Genomic DNA, 24,011 nt, shown 5'->3' on the forward strand with positions numbered 1-24,011 from the left:
TGTTTTAGTGCTTTAGCGCCTTTTTATCAATTGAAAATTTTATTCCTGGAGAAATGGCTTTAGTTATCAGTATCTGATATACTGTATAACAGCTCAAAAATCCTTACAGTATCTTGACAATGACCTATAATATTCAAAGTACTTGATATTTTCCAGAATCATGCCTGCAACGAATAGCATGTTAGAGACAAGTGATGAGGATGCAGGAAGAAATTTCCAATGGACCTGTCTTTATGAGTTGCTACCAGAGAAAAAGTACAGATCTCTCTAAAGGAACAGAAACCATTGCACTACTGTATGTACTGCATACGTTTCTATAAAACAAAATGATTTATTGTACTTAATCATATTGCTTCATGTCTGTGTTATGTCTCCAGTGTGATGCCTTGTTTAAATATATCAGAAAATAATTATTCAGATATATTTAAATACAAATATAAATTTTAGGCCAGTCCAAATAAAACACATCACCAGTGGTATTCCCACTTTCCTTCAGATATTCTGTAAAGCACAGTTTCTCATGTTCCTTTTAAAATGGATAGTTCATGCCAGCAGGTACTGTATATCACCCTGCAACTCACAACTAGCGACCAACTGAAGCTAAGCAGATGTAGGCCCGGCTAGTACCTGGGTGGGAGACCTCCTGGGAAAGTTGTTGTTGTAAGAGGTGTTAGTGGGACAAATAGGGAGCCTTATACTGTGGTCAAATGTCCCAATATAGTGATAGGGACACTATACTGTAAAAAAGGTTCCTTCCTTTAGATGAGACATAAATTCAAGGTCCCTACTCTCCATGGTGATCAAAAATCCCAGGTTGTTTCCCCGAAAAGTCCCTACTCTCCATGGTGATAAAAAATCCCAGGTTGTTTCCCCGAAAAGTTTAGGGCTGTTAACCCCAAGGTATTGGACAAATTTCCCTGTGGCCTTTACCAATCATGGCCTCCTAATAATCCCAATAATAATAATAATAATAATAATTGCTTACACTTATATAGCGCTTTTCTGGACACTCCACTCAAAGCGCTTTACAGGTAATGGGGACTCCCCTCCACCACCACCAATGTGCAGCATCCACCTGGATGATGCGACGGCAGCCATAGTGCGCCAGAACGCTCACCACACATCAGCTGTCAGTGGGGAGGAGAGCAGAGTAATGTAGCCAATTCATAGAGGGGGATTATTAGGAGGCCATGATTAGTAAGGGCCAATTGGAAATTTGGCCAGGACACCGGGGTTACACCCCTACTCTTTTCGAGAAGCGCCCTGGGATTTTTAATGACCACAGAGAGTCAGGACCTCGGTTTTACGTCTCATCCGAAGGACGGCGCCTGTTTACAGTATAGTGTCCCCGTCACTATACTGGGGCATTAGGACCCACATGGACCGCAGGGTGAGCGCCCCCCACTGGCCCCACTAACACCTCTTCCAGCAGCAACCTTAGTAACCAATGAATGAATTAGCCTCATCACTCTGTTTTCCTGCCAAGTGATAACTGATGTGTGGTGAGCATACTAGCGCATTTTGGCATCATCCAGGTAGGTTCTATACTGTACACAGGTGGTGGAGGAGGGGAGCCCCCATTACCTGTAAATCATGTGGAGTGTCCAGAAAAGAGGTATGTGAATGTAAGAAATAATAATAATAATAATAATAATAATAATAATAATAATAATAATTGCTTATTCTGCTGTGTGTATTATTATCTAAAATTAAACCACTGATTTAGCATAATAAATAGGCAAACAAAAATGTCTTCTGTTTAGACCTCTTTAGTCGACCACATGCGTAGACCCTGAGCTCATTTGACCAGCTTATTCCTTATTATAGTTGTGTGCTATGCCCCCAGCTTTGTACTGTATTTCCAAATATCTATTATCCCTGATGTTTGAAAGCAAAGAGAGAATATTGGTTACATCTAACACAACACAATTCGTTTTGTATCAGGCTTGTGTATCAAATTTTCCAAGGGAATTCATTTCAGCATTCTGGATATTCATTCACTTTATACTGTATAACCACATACCTGTACAGTAGTACCAGATATGTTTTACTTACAGCGTGCTGTGATGTTATAAGATAGCTTTATTATTTTCTATATTACTTCAGTTTTATTGCTTGCACATGATAAAAGCTTGTAGCCCAGGTTTATAATGCCTTTAGGCTTGCAGAATTTATCTTTATTATTAAATCCCATTATTGAATTAATGTACCAAGATGCTAGAACAGTAATTACTGTCCTGAGTGCCCCTCTGTCTTCTGGATTTGTTTTATAACAGCTGAGTTCTTTTATAATTAAGTTTAGTGAACCTTTAAGTTACCATTTTTTAAAATACTGTATAATCAGCTCTTAAATTAAAAGACAGTTACATTACCTTGTGCCAGATGCAGGATTTTAAACTAAGCTGAAGCTGAGATCTATTTGCAGTATTTCTTGGAAATAACATATATAAATGAGATTACTTCTGTTACACCATAACAATTTAACTGCTACATTATTTCTTGCCAAAGAGGCAATGTTTGGCACCTTTCAAAACCTGATGCAGTTTAATTTTGTCAGAATTGTGTACCATCACTACATCATGGTTTTGTAGAATTAATCTGAAAGTTCAGTGTTGTGTTTCTGTGGAATAAAGGAGCTTTACGCAATAATTACTGTATATCATAGGAATGAAAATGGCATTCATCTCCTTTCCCAAAATCCTTTGCTGTTATAACATTGGCATTTATGGTATTATGGCATTTACATAAGAAGAAACAGTGACTTCATTGTATATAGAAGTATTTACCTAACCTCCTTAGCTAATTCCATAATTAGCTTGCCTGATCTTTTTAAATCGTTCAATAGAAGCCTTTCTTTGGTGCTGCACTACGAGGAAAACACTCTGCCTACAGGTTTTGTAATTCGAATCCCCATGCCATTTTTACTATTTAAACTTTAGATATATGTTAACATTTGAGACACTTCAGAAATTAGGTAGATTTAGAGAAACTAGTGAACTGACTGAAGAGTACTGAGAAGCAGTTACCACCGGGGCAACTATGAGGACAGTTATAAGCAAAACGTATCACATTAGTACCTTTATGTGGTATACATTCTTAACTTCAATACTTCTCTCTAAGGACCCTAAAGAACTGCCCCAAGGACTTTTTGTATACGGTGGACCATGGAAATATCTGACTTTCCTAAATTTGGTAAGCATTTTCCTTTTATTCTATTAATTCTATAATGTACAGAATAACATTCTCGTGAGAGTTTAAATATGCACATTTATAATTTAAATCAGATTAGTGTAGTGCTGTGTCATTTCTTTAGTTTTCCCTTAAAAAGGTTAATTTAATAGTTTTTGTTTGAATTTTTTGCTTGATGCTGACTAAAGAATTATCAAAAGCTAAACACAGGAACTATCATTTGAAGTTGATTTTTTTACATTTTTTGTGATTTCTTGAATAATTATGAAAAATAGGAAACAACTTGCCTTACTATTTAAATTAGGCAAAAGTCTGTCTTGAACACTTACTGTGAAAGCGTACAGAAAAAAATATTATGTCATATTCTTGTATTGGTTTATTTTTCTATAAAATAAAAGACATGCTCCTAAAAAACTGAAATTACTAATATTATAACTGAAATTATTTAAGACATTTATTGACAGCTGTTGATATCATTTTGCTGTCAGCAAGCCTAGCTCTTTAGCTGCTTTTGTCAAAGACTACCTAATGATTATATGATGTATACAACAGACTGTTAAGAGAGTAAAACAGTAAACATGAGGAGTGTTAAACAAATTGGTTGCAAAACAAAATAATTTTAGTAAACAGAATCTAATTTACTTGGAAATAAACCAAACACTACTCAGTAATATTTGGATGCTGTTACATTTCAGGCAACAAATAACAGGAGTGAACAACTCCAGTCCCCATACAATCATAAATAACCAAATTGTGCTCATTGATTTCTTAATTAGTTTTGCTAATTGAGAACTACATGCAAAACCTGCAGGACTTGGGAGCTGTCCTCAATTTTATAGTATACCAATAACAAATACTAAGACTTTGTTTTTCTTTAAAGGATGTGCATCGTGAACTGGGATGGTTCACACATCCATTTAAAAAGAACTGAAGAAGGGACCCCCCTTCCCATGTAATAAAAGCAATATTTCCCTTTCCCATTGGGTGAATCCCCATACTTATAACTCCAAGTAAATATCCATTTTAAAATTAACAGATGTGAATGACTAATGATGTCACTAGAGAGGTAGTGGCCAAAGAGTAAAGTGTATTAACCCCATGGTGAACTAGTGAGGTAGGATGTCAAAATTGCATTCATGATTATGATTATACCTTCTTAGCAGCAACAATGTTATTTCAATTTCATTTCTTGAGATAGACACATAGGTCTATGTATAAATCATTAATATTTGATCCGTGGCACAAAATATTTTGCTAAGTGAAAGCCAATACGTAAAAATAAATAAGCGTATAGGAGAAAATTGATATGTATATAATGTATACTGTATGTATATAATCAATTATTTGAGAGGCGCAGCATTATGGATTATGACTGCTATTTCTATTCTGGATTCGCAATAAAATCAGCAGACAAGAATGCCTGACAGCCGATGTCTGAAAAGACACCCCTGAGTGTCTTTGATCTAGATCAGTGCTGGATGCAGTAGTCAGATTGTATGAATAACAATTGGCAATTATAATAGAGTGGTATCAAAGGGTGTAAAGGCCAATAGACTACACTAAAAAGCAGGAAATGAATGAGGAAAACCATTCCCGCTTCATTTTTTAAATCAAGTTTTATGGTGAAAATCTTACCCCTATACGGTATCTGTAACATGGTCAGCAGCACCGTGGTTAAACCAACTTAAAAAGGAGAGAGTAATCCATTTCTAAATAAACAGACACAAAGTAAAAAATCTTAAACTGTGTTCCAGATCAAAGTACAGTTTGGCAGGGCCCAAGCTGCTTGTTCATGCAGTTGCATATTGAGTTACATAACTGAGGCTGTTGCCATAACAACATTCAGCTTCTCAAACCCTGTGCAAAAGGACTCACATTGACATTCTCATGTTTGGTCTTCATGACTGACTGGCTGCTTTATTTGAAGTCAGAAATAAGACTGTTCTATTTGTGTCAGAAATCATTTTGTGCATTCCGCAAGTCAGTTCTCCCTTGTATTGGTATAGCTACCATGATAATAAAATTTGTGGCATAAACAAAAGTTGCAGCATGAACAATTAGACTACAACATAATAAGATTAGAATGTGATTGTCTTATAAATACCTTTAACATGTCTTCTTTCTTATTTATTATCTAATACATGTGAATTTCCAGAATAACTGAGTATATATACAGTACATCTTATTATATAAGTATTATGTAAGCAGGACGGCAGCAATACCAGAAATCATGTGTTCTTCAGAACGACTGTGCATATGTGCATACCTCAAAATGGAAATACAAAGTTTTCTGTTGAAGATGGAAGAAAACACAGCATTGAAATTTCATTCTATAAAATATTAGCCCACTACTCTACATCCCTAATCATGTTTAATAGCTAATTAAAGTTACAGTAACTATTAAGATTGTAATAACAGCTCTGTTAAATAGTAGTTCAGATCTGATGAAAAGGAATATTGTTTCCATCCCTTTATTTGTGGTCGAAAATGTCATTTTTTGTTCAAGAGCATGTGTTCAAACTGTTTTGGAATTTCTACCCATTTGCCATTGCAAAAGCTGACTGTATTCCAGTAACAAGGATAAATATCTAGATAAATGCCTACGGAAGCCTCCAGGCTCATGGATTGAATGGTGACCAGGAGGATGGTAAGGCAAATGCTATATATCTTAGCATAAAAATGGGTTAATTCTTAAGAATTTAGGATCATGTGGAATATTAATAGTTCGTAAGTAAGAAGACCATAACTTCTATTTAATTAATCAGCCCTTCATTGTAAGTAACTCAATTTTTATTAATAGAATCACATATATTCACATTCCTGTTCCACCAGACAACCAACAAATCTGCTTTCTCAAATTCAATGAATGCACTCTTGTAATTATTTGTAAGCTTGAAGCTACAACGAGCCTGAGTTCTAAAAATGATGTAGTGGAGTATGGCAGTGAAGTATGTTGCCAAAAAAACGTATCATCATAATTTATTCAGTTATATTATTGCATTATTCATTTTTTTAGAAATCTGTACTATGTTACAATGTTCATATTGACTCGTAATTTGGTTGATTTGTTTTTGAAATTTTCATAACATGTAAATGGTCACAGTGATTCATAGCTACTGTTGCCCCCTGGATATATTCAAAGCATTTTATGATCCTTTATGATCTACACATACTCATTGTGTTATGCAGTCAAGCGTGAATAAAGAATATTTCTTGTCTGTCTGCACAATGTTAGGTAATAAAGTTAGCATATCGGGACCTGCCAGACTTAGGCAGATCAAAACTGAAAGAGTCCATTACAGACAAGTGTGTTCATGAACATGCTACCTCCTGTGTCTGCCACCTAGCAAGTTTCTTTATTCATTTCTCTACGCATGAGCAATTAAGATCTGCAAATCTTGAATAATACAGTTAAAAAAGTTTGTAATGCAAAATAAAAATGACAAATGAGGAGGAAAAACATAAGGAGCATACACTGTATGTCAAATTCAGTGCCTGTATATTTTGTTATACAGATAGAGGTGGGTTGATTGCAGTGTTCCAGGGCCGTGTGATGCTTGTAGCTCTCCCTGCTGCTGCCAGGATTCGATTCTGGGTCACTTGCAGGTTCCATGATGCCAAAACACTCTGTTGTCTTCTTTGGCAGCGTTTCATACTGTCTAGATTTTGGGAAGGCGGGGGGGGGTTGACATCACTTCTGTAACTTCTGTAGATGCTCACAGCTCATGGAGTTACTTGCTCTTTCCTTTTCAATTCTTGATTGAGCCATGGTCTTCCATAACTCAGTCACAATGCTTTTTTTTAAGCCAGTTATCTGAATTTAGTGTGGTGTTTGTCCTACTGCCAAGCAAGAGGCTAGGACCAATTATGAAAAATGATTGCATTTCAGGTTTTACAGATGGTGTTCTTTGGCTTGGCAGCCCTGAGTGATTTTCAGCTTCCATATATGAAAGGCGAAGCAAAAAAACTTCACCTTTGGAAAGACCTCCTATTCTCTGTGCTGGCATTCCCTGTGGGCTCAGTAAGTATGCTGACTTTCCTCTTACTCTTTTTAAAGAATTTTGTGTATTTAACAACTGAAACGGAAACAAAAACATAAACTACAGTAGGTGAGAATGATCAGAAGTAAAAGCTTTTAGGGCTTGTGAATGGTCCTTCAAGTAGACAGTGTGAAGACAAATCACTAAGATCTAAAGGGGGGAGAGATAACATCTAATATCATAGTGATACTGTATTTGTCACATTGCAACACAGTGCATAGTAGGACTAAACTGTGACAACATGAGAGCAATTAATTTCATCAGCATTGCCGTAACAACTACCTATGAATTTGTTTTATTTTTTGAGAGGCCCCTGATGTCACCCCATGCACACACCAGTAAAACAATAATCCCCTTTTTAGTGGTAAGCATACTTTAACCAGGACCATGGAGTAGGGGTCTACAGCTGTGCTTTCTGTTGAAGCACATCTTGGAGAGGTGTAATCATATAGACTAGCTCTACAGGTGATTTTGACTTTTAAGAATGCTCTTTTGGTTGGATTCAAAATTCCTTGGCTTTGGTGGTTCTGTGGATATTGCTTCATCTGCAGGTAATGCTTGTGAGCCAGTTGTCATAATGAAGCATATAAGAAAGCAATCATTCCAGCAGTTGTCATTATCTTCTTTCATTACTCTGATGATGTTGGCATCTTCATTATCCTTCATTATCATTTATAGACAATGAAATTAATCATCTGCAAGTGCTGGAACTGTAGACGTTGCCAGAATGTTCTGAACAGATTTTTTGGTCTGAGTAATTCAAGAAAAATGTCATGGAAATTTCTAACTTCTTCCTCGCTAATGGTTCCATTCCAGAGCTATTTTCCAACTTTAAAATTGAAGTCTCCAAGACTAAATCTGTAGTCCTTCTAGAATCCAAAAATATTCTGGAAGAATTTCATACAGTAGATAGTTTCCTTGGTTTTGCCTTCTGAATCTAGAGTAGTGACAAACAAAGGAATTTATTCATTGCAGCTGGAAAATTAAGAAGGTTGTTGATTATATCATTCTTGATGGTAAATCCAACTCCATAAATCCAATGTTGTTCCTTTGATTTTTCCCTTTCAGAAGTGAATACAGTATAGCATTTTCCATGTTCCTGGAATATCTCACATGTACTGTACAATAATAAAACCAAGACATTGGTCTTTTGTCTCTCTTTTTTATGAAGAGGTGCTATATTAACTGCATTCAAGTTAATTGCTCTGTTTTGATTGATTGCTGGAAGAGCTTTTTTAATGGTCTCTGAATAACATATCTTGTTAAAAATTGGTTGACGACCATTATACCTTGAAGATCTGTTTGTCTTATATTACTATATCTTCCACCAGACTTAAAGCTTTATCCAACTATTGGTATCTGAGAGTTGCTTGGGATGCTATTTACCTTTTTTTCACTGCTGTCCAACTGATTTTGTGTTTTACACTTGTGGAAGAGACCTCAGTCATTTTGGTAAAATAAAATGTATTTTGTGGTTTGGAACAAATGGGCCATCTTAGTTGTCCTCAAATGAACTGAACATCGTCAGCTTAAATTATAATAACAGGATTTTGAAACGTGTCTGTACAAGACGGCGCCAAGATATTCTGGAAAGAAATGTCCTTTCTGTTTATTGTTGTCCACTCAGCAGCTGCATTGCAGAAACATTACAGTAGCTGTGCACTGTTTCCACTGTGCTTCAGCTGTTTTGGTGCATTCATCAAAGACAAACACATAAGCATTTTACTTCAACAGTTCCCTGCAGACTGTTGGCTTAATAGTTTTGGAAATGCTTGGCTCTGTGGAAATGAAAAAAAACGACCTAAATATTTATGTCTGGACTCCTTCCACAACACATCCATTTTTTTTCCAAATGCCTTGCGCAGTTCACTGGCAACATACTCAAGAAGGAAGAAGGGTATTGGCAAGTAATAAAAAGGAAACAAAATGCTCAGGAAGAAACGTTTTTGTCTCAAGAATGAAAGTAAAAGTGTGACAAAAAACCCTGCTAGTTTTGGAAATCTGAAAAAACAAAGTGTATGGAAGGTTGATTCTGTACACAAGGTTTGATAAATGAAATAACCTCGTACAGAAGTGACACAACAAAAATCGCTTTGTGCTACACTCACTACATCATTTTTTCAGTATAACAGAGAATGTTCTATTACTGATGCTGGATTGATTTGTCCCTGTAAACATTAACCCTTATATTTTTTTGTAACTGCATAAAATTATAAAAATAAAGAGAAGCAAAAATAATTGTATTTGCAGATTGAAGTTTACTCTCGTTTACACGTGTGCGAGAGAACAGTGTACAGCCTTTGTTGATATACTGGCTCTACTGTGGAAGACTCAGAGCCTTAGTACTGTGGCTTTAATATTGTGGCCTTAGTATTGTGGCATCGCACTGAAATATGCTCATTTTCTCAGGGCCTATCTCTTTGTTGCAAGTTCTCTTATTCTATTTAATAAAGGATCCCTTGCAGGATCAACCAAGGCAAAGGGCTGACTTTCTTGCTCCTGACCTTATCAAGGTAATTTGCTCTTGTAAATTTGGTTTATTTTGTCTTGCACTAAAGTACACAAGCTCAACCCACACTTACAGTACATCACTCTGCATGGATTCAAAAAACGTATAGAGAGTCCTGCCTCCTATTCTTCTTCAGATGTAATTAACTTACGAGACTGCTAATTTCCCTTTAGAGATCCAGACAGCCCTGCAACACTCTTTGCACACTCTGCGTGCGACCTCTAGTGCCTGACTCATTGTAACTGCTTCTGTACCTCAATAGCTTTTACCCTTCCTTGCTGGGGCAATCTGCCACAGCACTTACTGATAATGCATGTACTGTACCTGTAATTGGTTGATGCTAGCAATGCGATTTGTATATACAGTAAAAAATGATAAATTCCCTAGGCTTTTGTAACAGGGGGACCAAACACAAGTATAAAATGACATTGCAGTGTTTGTTGCTTTCAAAGACTTGCTTTGCAGTCACCTACAACTATTTGAATAGTTATGTGTTTTTTAAATAAGAGTTTAAAGCAGGGGATTCCAGTTCTGGTCCTATAGGGCCAGTGTGTGTGGAGCAGGAGAGTCCAGTCCTGAAGGATCAGTGTGTTTAGCGCAGGAGAGTCCAGTCCTGGTCCTGGAGGATCAGTGTGTCTGGAGCAGGAGAGTCCAGTCCTGGTCCTGGAGGATCAGTGTGTCTAGAGCACGAGAGTCCAGTCCTGGTCCTGGAGGATCAGTGTGTCTGGAGCAGGAGAGTCCAGTCCTGGTCCTGGAGGATCAGTGTGTCTGGAGCAGGAGAGTCCAGTCCTGGTCCTGGAGGATCAGTGTGTCTGGAGCAGGGGAGTCAGTCCTGGTCCTGGAGGATAAGTGTGTCTGGAGGCTTTCATGAAGTCTCAGCTCTTATCGAAGTTAATCAGCTGGTTAGTGGCTTAACTGGACACATTCAACTGCCTCACCCAGTTCTTCAGCTGATGCTGCTTTAAAAGACCATGAAAACATGAAGAAAGACCAGCTCTCAGGAGCTCAGCAAAAATGACTTAGGAACCATATACAGGCCATTATTAACATTTGCATTTTATGTCCTTTCCAGTTTGTGGTCATGGTTTTTTGGGGAATGTTTATGTATGATCGGCAACTGGTGTACCCTGATAACCTCGACAATTTTTTTCCTCCCTGGATTAACCATGCTATGGTAAGTCAACCAAATTTTTATTTTTTATTTTCACACAATAACAGCATTTTAAAAAGCGTGGCCAAAATATCGTTTTCTCTTCTGCTGGTTTTTTATCATTCACTGACCTAAACTTTAATTTTCCTTATAGTGTTGTCTGTCTGTTTTGCCCTCCACGCTAAATTGAAATAAAATGATTATTAAAAATGTCTGCAGAAGAAATATTAGGAGAAGGTGTAGCACTCAATTTCAGTCAGATCAGTCATCTATTCTGTGAAGATTAAAAATAAATGGTAAGGTTGTTCATCATAGATCAATCTTTCTGAATTAGACATGCAAGCCACATTAATCATCATATATTACTAAATACATTAATTTGTCTAAATCTATTGTGTGTACTGAGAAACAAGACATGCATTTCAATTTGAAAAATGCCATAACATTTTATAACTCCAGGACAAAGAAATAAAAAATTCAAAATTGAAATAATATTGTCTAAATGCCGTTCAGTGTATAAAACTGATTTTTTTTAATTGTGTCTTGAACTGTTAGACAGCACACATAGGACATGATTTATGACCGAGATCATACAACAGCCTAACTCTAATTTCTAGAACAGGTCCAGCTTCATACTGTAGTTCTCCTAATCCTGGGTTTCTGTATGTGCTGTATGAACCACAATACTTACAAGTGTACTATCACAACCTAAGCGACCTAAAAACACAAATTAAGCTGTACGAACAGAGCTGACAAATAAACAGATGATTAATTTATACACCATCCTCTAATAGTTAGGGACAACTGAGGACACTTCTTAATTAATGTGCTCAGAGGTTCATCTGAACAACAGCAGACAACAGGTACAGTAAATATTTAATTACACAAAGCTTAAACATTGTGGAATATCTTATACTACAAAGTGTAGTATATACACTTTGTATACTGTATGTTTTGGTTAACAAGCAAATTTTAGCAGTGAGAGAAATCAATGCCTAAAACACAGTAATTTTTCACCTGCTATTTTATAGTGAAGTAACTCAAAATTAGTAGTAGTGAATGTATGTTTAATGTATGGCTGGCATGAGGTATGTGAGGTATTCTCTATGCACTGTCCCAGATAGCATTTCTAATAAAAACTGCTGGAATCAGTGAAGCATGCAGTACACTGGTGTTTCTAATATTTTAGCTTGTGAGTGAAATATAGATTAAAGAAATGTCCAATGTCACTGATGATGGATTTGTTTGTTCTATCAATAATTATTCATTTTTTAGGCTGATGCTATTTTCTAAAGCATCTTACATTTGCACCCACAACTTTTCAGTTATAAGCCCAAACCCCAACCACTCTTGCATACTGCTCACCTGGTCTATGTTTCTAATGTGCTCATGGTGTGTTAATTGTCTTTACATCACTTTTCATATTCTTAGAATATCTAGACTCAGGACTTAGAAAATTAACTTCACTAACTGAGCTCTGAATCCATTAACATTGCAACTGAAAATAAAATACATTTTAGTGACAGAAATGGCCAACAAAGCTGACAAAGACATAATTGTCTGGACAAGACCTTCAGGAACCCACAGGAACAAGTGGCACCACTTGCTGGGTGGTGACTTAATATCAGCTGTTGTTTGCAGTCCTCTACCAACTGTCCCACTTCTCTCAAAAACATTTTGAGAAAATGGATCAGGAACAAGCTCTGAACATAAGGCAGATGTGTGTAATATGAAACAAATTATCATCTAAATACAGAAATAAGTGGTAAAGGCAAATGTGAGTTTTAAAATGATTCTGAACGAGTGTTTTTTTCCCCACAGTGTATAGTTTGAACAATGACCTTTGTGTACTCAGATCCATTTAATAATAGCTCATATGCCTATTGCAAAGGTTTTAATATGGACATATACACAGTCCATGCATGGACTATATTTTCTTATCAAAAAAGGATTTCTCCCATTTCATCAATACAGACCAAGGATATTCATAGCATCCTAAAAGACTATTGTGATATTTTCATTTGCAGGAATGTCTCCTGATGAAGGGTTTAGTGCAAGATCTCATTTAAGAATAGTAAAGCTGTATTTCTTACTCACCTATTTGCCACATATGAGAAATTTTGTTTTAGTGGTTACTTTACAAAAAATGGATTACACTGAACAATAAGGTTCAATACCTTCTGGAATATTCAAGGCAAAATAACAAAAATCATATTGCCTATCAGTAAGATAATATCTATGATATACAAGATCTAGCTGTACAACTAGTAAATAAAATCAAGTACAGCTATGTTTGTACTCTGGAGTTTTTACAGATTTCGAGGTTATGTACACTACAGCTAACAGACTTAGAAAACTTGGAAGTTATCAAAAGGTTAAATTAGAGATTAAGGAAATAGCTCTTTAGCAAAAGGTTAAATTAGAGGGTTTCTAGTCTGCAATGGGGCATGCTCTCTTTGCAAAAAAAACGTGTTTCATTCCCTGACTGCTGCTTCTCTTATCACTTTGCACTCTTACTGCAGTACTGTCCTGTGTGTTTGAACAGATACTGTATCAACTGTATTGAAATGTCATTTTCTCTAGACAGCTCATTAACAACTGAGCATTTGAAAATTGGTGTCAATTTTTAGCCACAATTTACCACATACAATAATCCCTATGGAGAAAGTTTCAGGAACTGTTATAAAATTACTGTAGGAATTAAAAGACGTTCAGGGGCAGTGTTGTGGCACAGATGTAAGCACTGCTGCCTCGCAGTGCTGTGGTCCTTTGTTAAATTCCCAGGATGCTATCTATGGAGTTTGTATGTTCTTGCTGTGTTTGCCTGGGTTTCTTACGGGTGCTCCAGTTTCCACTCTCAGTCCTAAGCCAGACTGTTAGGTTAATTGGCTTCTGGGAAAATTGGCCTTGGTGTGAGTGTATGTATTTGTGCTTTGTGCCCATTGCTTGCTGGGATACGTTCCTGCTCCCTCACGACCCTGTATTGGATAAAGCGGTTAAAAAATTGATAGATAAATATATCATATTCACTATGATTAATCTTAGGTTTCTATCATTTCTTTGTTTTTGGATGTGGAAAACTGCAATTAAATCATTACATAATCCTACCTCATTCTGTTTTCAAATCCTGTAGCAAAATACAAGGATTCTAATACATATTTCTGCTAACAGTAACAAAAATGGACACAAACATAGAATAAAACCATCTGTATTTACAGCAGAAATAAAAGATTGCATTTGATTTGGACTGCAGTAAGCATCTGTCTGACACCCACATTTCGCAATTTGTTTCAGTAATATTTGCAGCTTCCTAGAATTTAGCATTGGCCTCCTTCCGCTCATGAGGTTTGTGATTTTTCATGTCAGATCTTTTGTAATCAGACTGTAGCTGGGCTGTGAAAAATCTGTGGTCTCTGTCAGTCACACCACAGGAGGGTCCCGTTTTAATATCAGAAAATCTCGATGCCATGATCCTGTTACATCTACTATGTTTTTAGATTTAGCATTTAGATTTCCTCTATGCCTTTCTGCAACAGTGCTTTGCATTCTTTGTGTCATATTCAAAATGTGCATTTCACTAGGAATAACAACAACCAAGAATAAAGTGTCCTGAAAGGATTATGGAGCGTTTAGTGAAAATTTGGCTTAACCCACTTGGTTGAGGGCTAAACTCCTGACCGTAGGATGAGGAGGCTTGAACTACCATGTAGATTGAGGAGTGACTAAGGGGCAGCTGCAAAGGTGGGTTGCAAAAGATGTATGCAAGGAAGTGAAGGGGATCATGTAAGTATTTATAGTGTTTTAGGAGAGGAAATCACATCAGGAGCGATTGCTTATTACTGCCAGTCAAGTCTGATTGAACTTGGTTGTTGTAATCCCTCCTGAACGTTCGTTACAAACTCTAGCTGGGAGAGCATATTCCATGAACTGCCCATCCCGGGAAGTGGTGTGGAGTACTGGTTAGGGTTGTAAATAGTTACCTGGAAGGTTACAAGTTTCAATTACGTGTGGGACACTGATGTTATACCCTTGAACAAGGTACTGTATAGTTTCGTAAAACACTTTAAATGAAAGTTTATTCTAACCAATTGCTGTGCAACATGTTTTTTGCTGGGAGATTTTTTGGGGGATTGTATAATATGTTTTGTGAGACCAGAGGGGGGCACCAACCCTGTGGTCTGTATGGGTCCTAATGCCCCAGTATAGTGGCAGGAACACGATACTGTAGGGAACGCTGTCTTTTGGATGAGACGTTAAACCGAGGTCCTGACTCTCAGTGGTCATTAAAGATCCCCGGGCGTTTCATGATAAGAGAAGGGAGTAATCCCAGTGTCCGGGCCAAATTTCCCCTCTCAGCCTTTGTGACCGTTGCGGTTCCGCACGGGCTTGTGCCCGCCGCTGCTCCACCTCGCCCATTTCGTCCCGCAACACCTGGGGCACAAACTCAGGTCTCCAGTGTAATGCAGCCGCATGAGCTAAAGGAGACCTCCCCCAGCCCAGGTGGCTGAGGTCCCTGCTATGCGCAGGGAGGGCGATGATGTCACCGTATCCAAACTAGCTCCGTTACACCTTTACGGTGGCTTCCAAATTGTCCACGTGTATGATTGGCTTGCACTTGCCCTGCGATTAACTGGAGCACTGTCCAGGGTGTACCCTGCCTTGCGCTCATTGCTCTTCCTGCGACACCATATGGTATAAAGTGGTTTGGCAAATGACATGACATGACATAATATGTTTTGTTTTTATGGAAGCAAATTTGATGATGACACCACTATGCTGACATCTTGTTTTCTTGTGTTCTCCATGCCATTATGATCCCATCACATGATATTAATTTGTTGTTCAGGGCAAATATCTTAAAATTGTTTATTTGCATTTTATTCTCTACATACAGTAATCCTACCCTGATTTTATAGTTTTGGCATGTCTACAGAATTCTATTCCACTTCTACCCTTAATGACCTAAATTGGCTCTTCATTGGCTCAATTGGGTCTTCAGGCTCTTCAGGTGCTGCTGCTTTAAAGAGACCTAGAAAACCTAAATGCTTATTGACCTCTAGGACTGGAACTGGAGCGCACTGCACAAAATCAAATACATCCTTTCACAGCCATCAGATATAAAGGAGATTCAGAAATACATCTGAGTGAGCCAAGTATTAGTGAATTGAGAACTTAATCTAGGACAAATACAAGAGAACAGTAAGGCTGTCCCGAAACAGAGTCTTTTCTTTAAGTGCTGCTTAATGAAAATTTGTCTCCTGTAAAGTCATTGGGACCCATGGTTTTCTCTATGTGTTTTTTAGCACACAGCTGTTCTGCCTCTGCTAGCAGTTGAAATTGTTCTCCATCGTCATGCTTATCCGAAGAAACAGAATGGACTAGCTACTCTTGGAATTATTGGGGTGGGCTACCTGACCTGGTAAGGAATGAGGAGATGTAAATGTTATGAACACTGTATCCCTTTTCAGTGGGATAAATACGTTGCTGAACACCCCATTTTCAAATAAATCACCTCTTCTGTTAAGAAGAAACCAAAACTCTGCTGATGTGAGCTTTGTTTCTTCTTGGAAACACTAGTGGTACAACCATTGCATTCGGCAGATGGTCAGACAGATGTCATGACCTTGAGTGATCAAGAGCCAATGAGTAGACCTCTGTCCTCCAGGATGTGGTCTGTCACTCACAGAGCCAGTTACCGAGTTTATGTGGGCTAGTCAGCTGGCTGACAGTTAAGGTGTTTTGTTTCATTCTCTTGTCAGCTTCTCTAACATACAAACAAACATCAATAGCTACCAGATGAAGGTAAAATGTAAATAACTATATTTATACCCAATGAGGTGTAATGGAAAACTTAAACTGCTGTATTTTCTGTGTGAATGCTGTATTTCTTATGTGAATGCGTTTATGTATTTTGAGCTCTGTTTTTGTAGTGTTAGCACTCTTTTTGAAGTTTTAAGACTCTTTGAGTAAATGTAAATACATTTCATGCACATATTAATAAAATACAGTTCAATAATCAAGAATGGTGGCACTGTGGCTATGGATGTTCTCCTTGTGTTCGTATGGGTTTCCTCCAGATGCTACAGTTTCCTCCCACAGTCCAAAAAAATTACTGGTAGGTTGATTAACTTCTTGTAAAAATGGCCCTGGTGTGAGTATGTGTCTATTTAGAAGTATGTCTGTGTGTCTGCACTGTGACGGACTAGCACCCCATCTGGGGTGTACCCCACTTTGTGCCTGTTGCTCGTCAGAATAGGCTCTGTCTCCCCCACAACCCTGATTTGGAAGAAACAGTAAGGAAAAGAATGGATGGAATAATCAAGAAAAGTAATACTGCTGTTTAGGTTTACATAATTCTCCAAAGAATAATTGTAATGACAATCAATAACAAGAAGTTGTGAACCTGGTTCTGCTCTTTCCAGCCATTGTCATGGTAAGACAGCTTCCCTCCTGACTTCCTTCACAGGGTCATTTGGATATACCTCACTGTTGGGGTTTGGGTGTACCCAGTCCTTGGCAAGTTCACCCCAGCTGGCCTTGCCTACTTCTTCCTTTTCAACATGAGCGTTGTGGAAGGTCTGTATCTATTTGGAGAAGCACTAAACTGCTTCATCTGGGGTAAGTTCCAGCTGTAATTGTGTTCCACATATAGTAGATATAAGTAGTTGAATCTCATAGATGGCAGGTTCATTTTTGTTTTTTATTGTGCACTAAATTGTAATAATTAAATCATATTTTATATGGTATTAGGAGGTGACCAATAATTTGGCTAACTGTTGGTGTAGCAATTGATTTCCTTGAACACCAAACTCACAAAAACATTTTAAGGTCTACATTCTGCCAATATGATGTCTCTTTGTTCTGTGTTTCAAATCATGTTGTTTATAGCCTGACCTTAAATTACTCACAGGCCTTGTCATTTAAAATGACATCAGTATATGCTTTGCAATACATATTTCTGGCTTTGAATTCTCCTTCTTTGTGGCATTTCAGAAGACAGGAGGCACACCTCCAGCATACCTGTTTTGTCATATCTTTCATCTGAAAGATTATTTTATGTATGGAATACTGACAGTGACTCAGACTTCCTTGATAACTCAAGGGCTTTTAGCATATCTAAAGTATGTGTTTGTACTCACTAGCTATGAATGAACATGAATGAAAAATAAGGTGTTGTTCACTCCTCACCCTGTCACAGAGGGTAAGCCCACCAGCCCCATGAGAAACCTCATTTCCGCTGCTTGTACCCATCATCTCATTCTTTCAGTCACTTCTGAAAGCTTGTGACCATAGATGAAGGGACATAGATCGACAGGACAACTGAGAGCTCCGTCTGAGAGCTCTGCTACTGCTTCACCACCATGTTTCAGTACACTGTCCGCATCACAACAGCTGCTGCACCAATCCACTGGTCAGTCTCGTGAAATCCTCTACCCCCAATCATGAGCACAACCCCAGGGTTACTTCAAGTCCACCACATGGGGCAGCTGTGCCCCCCTCACCTGGACAGGCCAAGCCACTCTTTTCCAAGAGAGATCACTGACCTCAGATTTGGAGGTGCTGACCTTCAACCAGATGGCGTCACACTGAGCTGTGAACCCCACCTGTACAGGCCAGAGATCACAGGCAGATGAAGCAAAGTAGACAACATTTAATAAAGAGGACCATAATTAATAAAGATGATATATTCTTTAAGTGCATAATTTTGCTTGTTTGCATCAAAGGGGATGGCCTTTCCCTTTTAACTGTACCTAGCAATAGCCATCACCAGAAAAAAAGAAGGATTTAAGTATCAAAGTATCAAATACTATTTCAAGATGAGTTCATTTATTAAAACATCCAATTTGTATAATACTGTATATAATCATATAATATTCTCATACAACCAACAGATGGTCACTTGATTAGTGTGATAACTTCATTTTGCTGTTTAATATTTCGTGAATAAATGGCCCAAATATTTGATGACAAATATCTTTTAAAAATGTGAAAATCGGGCCATAGGCAGATCAGTTTTTTATTACTGGAGTTTGTGTTCGCCTTCACTTAAGAAAACAATTTTCATTTAAATTACATTGCAACATAGTTTACATTACAATTTACATACAGTAAAAGAAACTCAGTTTGTCTTGCGGCTTACATTTTGCAATTCCAATAGTATATCAATAGCTTTGTTTACTCTCACGTTCAAATCCTGATACATAAAAAAATAACTATTGTAAGGCAGTCCTAGCAGAAATTCAGACCAGTTTGAGAAGTTTGATACTGTTAGCATGTTTTACTCTGTTTCTCCTCAGATGCTTGTCATTTACCATATTTATCCAGGATACAAACGTGTTATCAAAGAGGTATTGTAATATTAGATAAAAATCATGAAGATGGAGGATGCATTGCAAGACAGAGGAAAATTCCTTGAGAATCTAGTTTGTCTTGAGAGCATTTATTTTTTTGGGTCAGGTACGTGTTCAACACTTAAGAAATCAACTCAGAAGGCGCTCTCTTCCAAGTATGGGTCCAGGTTTAGCTGCACACACTAAATAAATGCACCAAACTATTGCTGAGCATTCTGCCATCACTAAGAAGAAATCGAATCCAGGACCTCTGATCCACATATCTTAACTGAGACTCCATTAAGGAGCCAGGTCATACTGATAAGTAACATCTAACAGAATTTGCATAGCACAAAGTATTGACAGTCCAGCTTTTAAGTGTTCAGGAGTGTAAACTTCCATGATTGGCACTAATCTGTGCATGTATCGGATAAGCTATTATTAATTTTTTTTTCTTCCTTAGCTTCTAACTTTCTGACTAAAAGAAATCTAAATATTGTCATCTGTATTCCACACAAAAGAAGGCCATCCTGTAACTGTCAATCAGCTTTTCAGCCATTGCAGCCTTTATTCTGTTCAATCTCTGCTTCATTAAGTAATGCAAAATCAAAGATAAGATCTAATGGATGAGATTTCTACGAAAAACAGACAACGTATGCATTCAACCCTCCACTAGGAAATGCTCGTACAATGGTCAAAAAGTAAAAGCAAACTGAATAACAACTGGTTCTTCCAAACTGCGGGCTGAAAGTCAAGTGCAAATAAGGCATCCATCACATGATCATTTAAACATGTTAGACTTATGAAAATTTACAGCAGATGTCAATTACTAGCTGAATAATGCACTTTACCACCCTTAGACAGTGATGGCAGTCATTACTGTGTCAGGCCTAGAATTACAAAGCCCAGTATTCCTGCAACTGGTGTTGACCAGAAATAACAGAAAGACCCCGAAAAATGTCAACTCGATGAGGTTAAATATCTTAAAATCTCTCATTAGAAAATTTTAAGAAATCTTTTTTTAGAAAGAGGATTGAAAAATTCAAAGAAAACTTACCCGTTATAAGGCAACAGTGGTCTTTAAGTCTTATCCTCTCCTTTACTCGATTTACAAGAAAACCTAACAGAACTAACTCAGTGTTGTTATGGCAACTTGCTATACTTTATGGAACATGACTATAGGAAAGTTTTAAAAGAATGTTAAAGTTATGTTGTGTGGACATACTGTATGTTTCTAGCAAATTAAAGTAAGCTGCATTTGCACTCACCTCCTTATTGCGATTATTGGGATTGAACATATAAGTTTTCCACAAGAGAATATAACAAATGTTATGCCTTATGGGTTTGATCTTCTAATTCTTCATACCATATATAAAAGCAAGTTGGTACAAACCACAGCTCACAAGTTTTTTTATTCACATGTTTCAAGTCGGGGTCAAGACCTACGGTATCCTCCATTTGGTAACTTGATCTGCTGCAGAATTTGCTGTCTAACTCAACTGTCATAATTTCACCTGCAAGAGTGGTGTTTGAAGTATCACAAGCAAAACCTTCAGAACTAAGAAAACTAGTTCAAGTAACAAGTGAACAAAAGGCAAAAGAAAGATGGTGGTGTCATCCCTGTAATGTAATTTAAAACAGTGTGGACTTTCTCAATAATAGTGTTCTCTCATGCTTAGGCTCATGCTCAGGACCTATATTACTGAATGACAAATGGCTCTTTAAAAATGCAGTTAATTCTTCTGGTAGATGATTCTAAAAAATGAAAGATCCATTACTTGTTCAAGGCTAGGCACTCACTGATTGCTGTGGGTTTAATTTGAAGCCAAACAGGTTGATGGTACTTCTTTCTTTGTTCCAGTAATGAGGGCTCCTTTATGAAATTTGATTTACGCTCCAAATATGCAACTAAAAAGAATTCCTGGCAATTATCACATAGCTTCTTAGCAGTAATTCACAATGACAGATTCACACGTGAAAGGTCCTCTCCACATTTTATTTCAGATGAGAGAGGTCTCACATTCTCTATACACTAGTTGTGAGATGGAACTGACTCAAGGTAATTTGCTTTGTATTTCAAACATCCATTAAAAATGTAGGTGGGTCTACTCTCTTAAACAGCACACTTTTAAAGCCAAGGAATTGGTCTCCAAAGCCATCTTGCTCGTTAATGGTGTCGTTTCATGAAAAGAACCTCATTTGCACAAGGCAAATTACAAAACAATTGCAGATACAATAAATAATAATGAACAATTAAACTCTTATGTTCTCTGTATTAATGTTTTTAATCTTTTGTTTTTGTTGTAAACATTTATAAGGAGACACTTGCAATGTTGGTCAGCAAGGAAAAGCTCTCAGTGGCTGTGTAGGATGATTAATACAGACTGGAGGCTGTGCTTCCTCATAGCTATGGCCGTTGCTAGCGGGTTTTGTTTTTGTATTTTACCAAAAGAGTAAATTTAATTAATAAACACTAAGCTGTGTTTTGGACATATTTTGTTTTGTGGACAGGCCAACCCCATTACAAGGTGAAAAGGACATGAATGCTTCCTCCACACTTTCTGAGAGAGCCCCGTGAAGTCACTGGTGCAGACTGAGAGGCCTGTGTACTGCCAAGGGAGCCATGATCATTCCAAAAGACCTGGTGCATTGTACCACAAACACTTTATGTGTCTTTCATCAGTTCTCATTGGTTCTATTAAATGCAAAGATCAAGCTGCAACACTGGAACATTGCTTATAAAGCTGGTTATTTACAGTAATGATCAAACACATTGGTACTAATAAGATTTGTTATTTTTCTCTGCATTTCCAGGCTCTGTGTTTTCTGTGGTCCAAACATTGTACTGTACTATATATTGGAATTAGTTTCATTTTTGTTTTTTGAGAATCCTACCCTATAAAAATGAGTAATAAACCCCCTTTACATACCAGGCATGCTGTCCCACATTCCTCCTTGTATAAATGAAAAGATGCAAGTCATCCGAATTGGAATACTATTTGTAAAACTGGATTAGCTAATCAACATATGATATAGAGTGAAACACCAAAGATTACTGTAATTAGTATGTCCTTTGAGATTATGTTAAGTGTAATAGGGTTTCCAAATCTCTTCTTTTCGAAAAGTAATTTCTCATATTAAATGTATCAGTGGGAGAAAGACTTTTGATACTCATCTTGCATAAAAGTAAAAGCAAAAAAAAAACTTCTATTTGTTTTCCTCTCACCTCTTCATTTCTTCATATGTGTAACTATGTATTTATATATTTGTGATTGAAACTGTGTTACAGTACAGTATGTGTGTACTCAGAGAGGATCAACTACAAAAACTGAGGAATCAACCACCATATGATATTAAAATACCTAACAAAGGTAAAGTCTGTTGTATCAGTCTAGTGTACCTCATCCATGCAGTGTAATCAGAGAAGTTATATTCCATAATGTTCAGGAGAAAAAAAAAACACTTTGGCGCCACCTGTTGATACAGCTTCCAACTGCTCACACTGTGAATTGATCTAAAATGTAGCTTAAATAACACAGCAGGGCCCTAACATGTGACCACTTTCAGCATGGCTCCACTAGCACTCTATTAATTGTGAACTGTCTTAATTACAGTACACAACAATGTAAGTCTACATTTGTTAAGCACAATGTGAAATAAAATATCCAGTCTATAGTTGTCACATGCTGTCTGTGACATTGGATATCACTAAATGTGTGCATTATATACATTAAATGTGACTGGGACTAAAATGAGTTTGTGATACAAGAGACAATTGAGACACCAGGTTATGCAGATAGATACTGTATCAATAGTCTTCTATGTGATCAAAAAGTTTCAAAGAGGGGTTTCAGTCATGTCTCCTGCAGGTCTGGATTGATAATATTTTAAAGTGCCAGGAATGTGAGAGTAATGTGAGAGTACTGAACATCTTAGCAACTCATTCACAGCTTATTTATCCTTTCATGTCATGAAAGTAACAGTCAAAAGAGAATTGCAAAAAAGGTATTGTAATCATGGATGTGCTACAGCAACTATTTAAGAATAACATTAAAAAACAATATCCGATTAATATTACAAAGATATGCCTTTCCACTTTGTGTTATGTAATTCAAAGGGTCTATAAATAGCAAGATGTTCGCCTATAGATATTTATATCTACAGTGGCAAGGATGACTCACTCTGAACTCCTACTTTATTATTTTATTTTGCTTCCCAACAAGCCTCTCAGACTGGTCTCCTCAAAATCATTTAGAAAGGTATCTTGGTATATGAGACGTCACTAGTATTTTTATCTATGTTAATTTCAGAGATATCTAATTTTCTGTATACTTTGATAGGAAGACCCCAGTAAATGTAAGTTGTCTTTGAAAAGGACATAATTTAATAAAGAATTTAGACATAGCTTTTTTTTGTAATTATAGTGTTACAGTATATATAGGAATTTACAAGGACTGAACCGAGTCAAAGACTCTTGTGGAATTATTGTTTTTAAAATATACAAATTCCTACATATTCCTGTTTTTGTTCTACCTCTCAGAGCCCACCATACTGTACATCCCAAACCTGATGTGAAAACAGGACAAATTCTTTTTGGTGTCCAGAACATAACCTACAGTACCACATTTTCAAAGCTGGTTTCTTGGCCTCCTTCAAGAAGAAACAGGAAGGGATTCTTGGATCAGTAAGCTACCTCCAACCAAATGGTGCAAATGAGGATTTCCTTGCATTTGTAACTTTTTAAAAAATCTTTGTATACAGGCAGATATCTAGAAAGGAATAACTTCTAGGAA

General features: G+C 37.1%; 1 protein-coding gene across 1 annotated transcript; it reads left to right on the top strand.

Annotated features, from left to right (window-relative positions):
• Positions 1–2,850: 2,850 nt before the first annotated feature.
• LOC148651218 (androgen-dependent TFPI-regulating protein) lies at positions 2,851–22,970 on the top strand. The gene is made up of 6 exons (XM_088601256.1): positions 2,851–3,192; positions 7,079–7,210; positions 10,811–10,912; positions 16,192–16,307; positions 17,355–17,506; positions 21,730–22,970. Exons 1-6 carry the CDS (start codon positions 3,040–3,042, stop codon positions 21,759–21,761), a joined length of 687 nt encoding a protein of 228 aa, XP_088457382.1. The 5' UTR covers positions 2,851–3,039; the 3' UTR covers positions 21,762–22,970.
• Positions 22,971–24,011: the final 1,041 nt, after the last annotated feature.

Source organism: Lepisosteus platostomus, chromosome 12 (genome assembly GCF_059453375.1).
Source record: "Lepisosteus platostomus isolate fLepPlt1 chromosome 12, fLepPlt1.hap1, whole genome shotgun sequence".
Classification (NCBI taxonomy): domain Eukaryota; kingdom Metazoa; phylum Chordata; class Actinopteri; order Semionotiformes; family Lepisosteidae; genus Lepisosteus; species Lepisosteus platostomus.

Coding starts and splice junctions, on each gene's coding strand:
- LOC148651218 (XM_088601256.1), top strand. CDS start 3,040: ATGAGGACAGTTATAAGCAAAACGTATCACATTAGTACCTTTATGTGG. Junction 10,913..16,191: donor CCTGGATTAACCATGCTATG/GTAAGTCAACCA, acceptor TGTGTTTTTTAG/CACACAGCTGTTCTGCCTCT. Junction 16,308..17,354: donor GGGGTGGGCTACCTGACCTG/GTAAGGAATGAG, acceptor CTTCCTTCACAG/GGTCATTTGGATATACCTCA.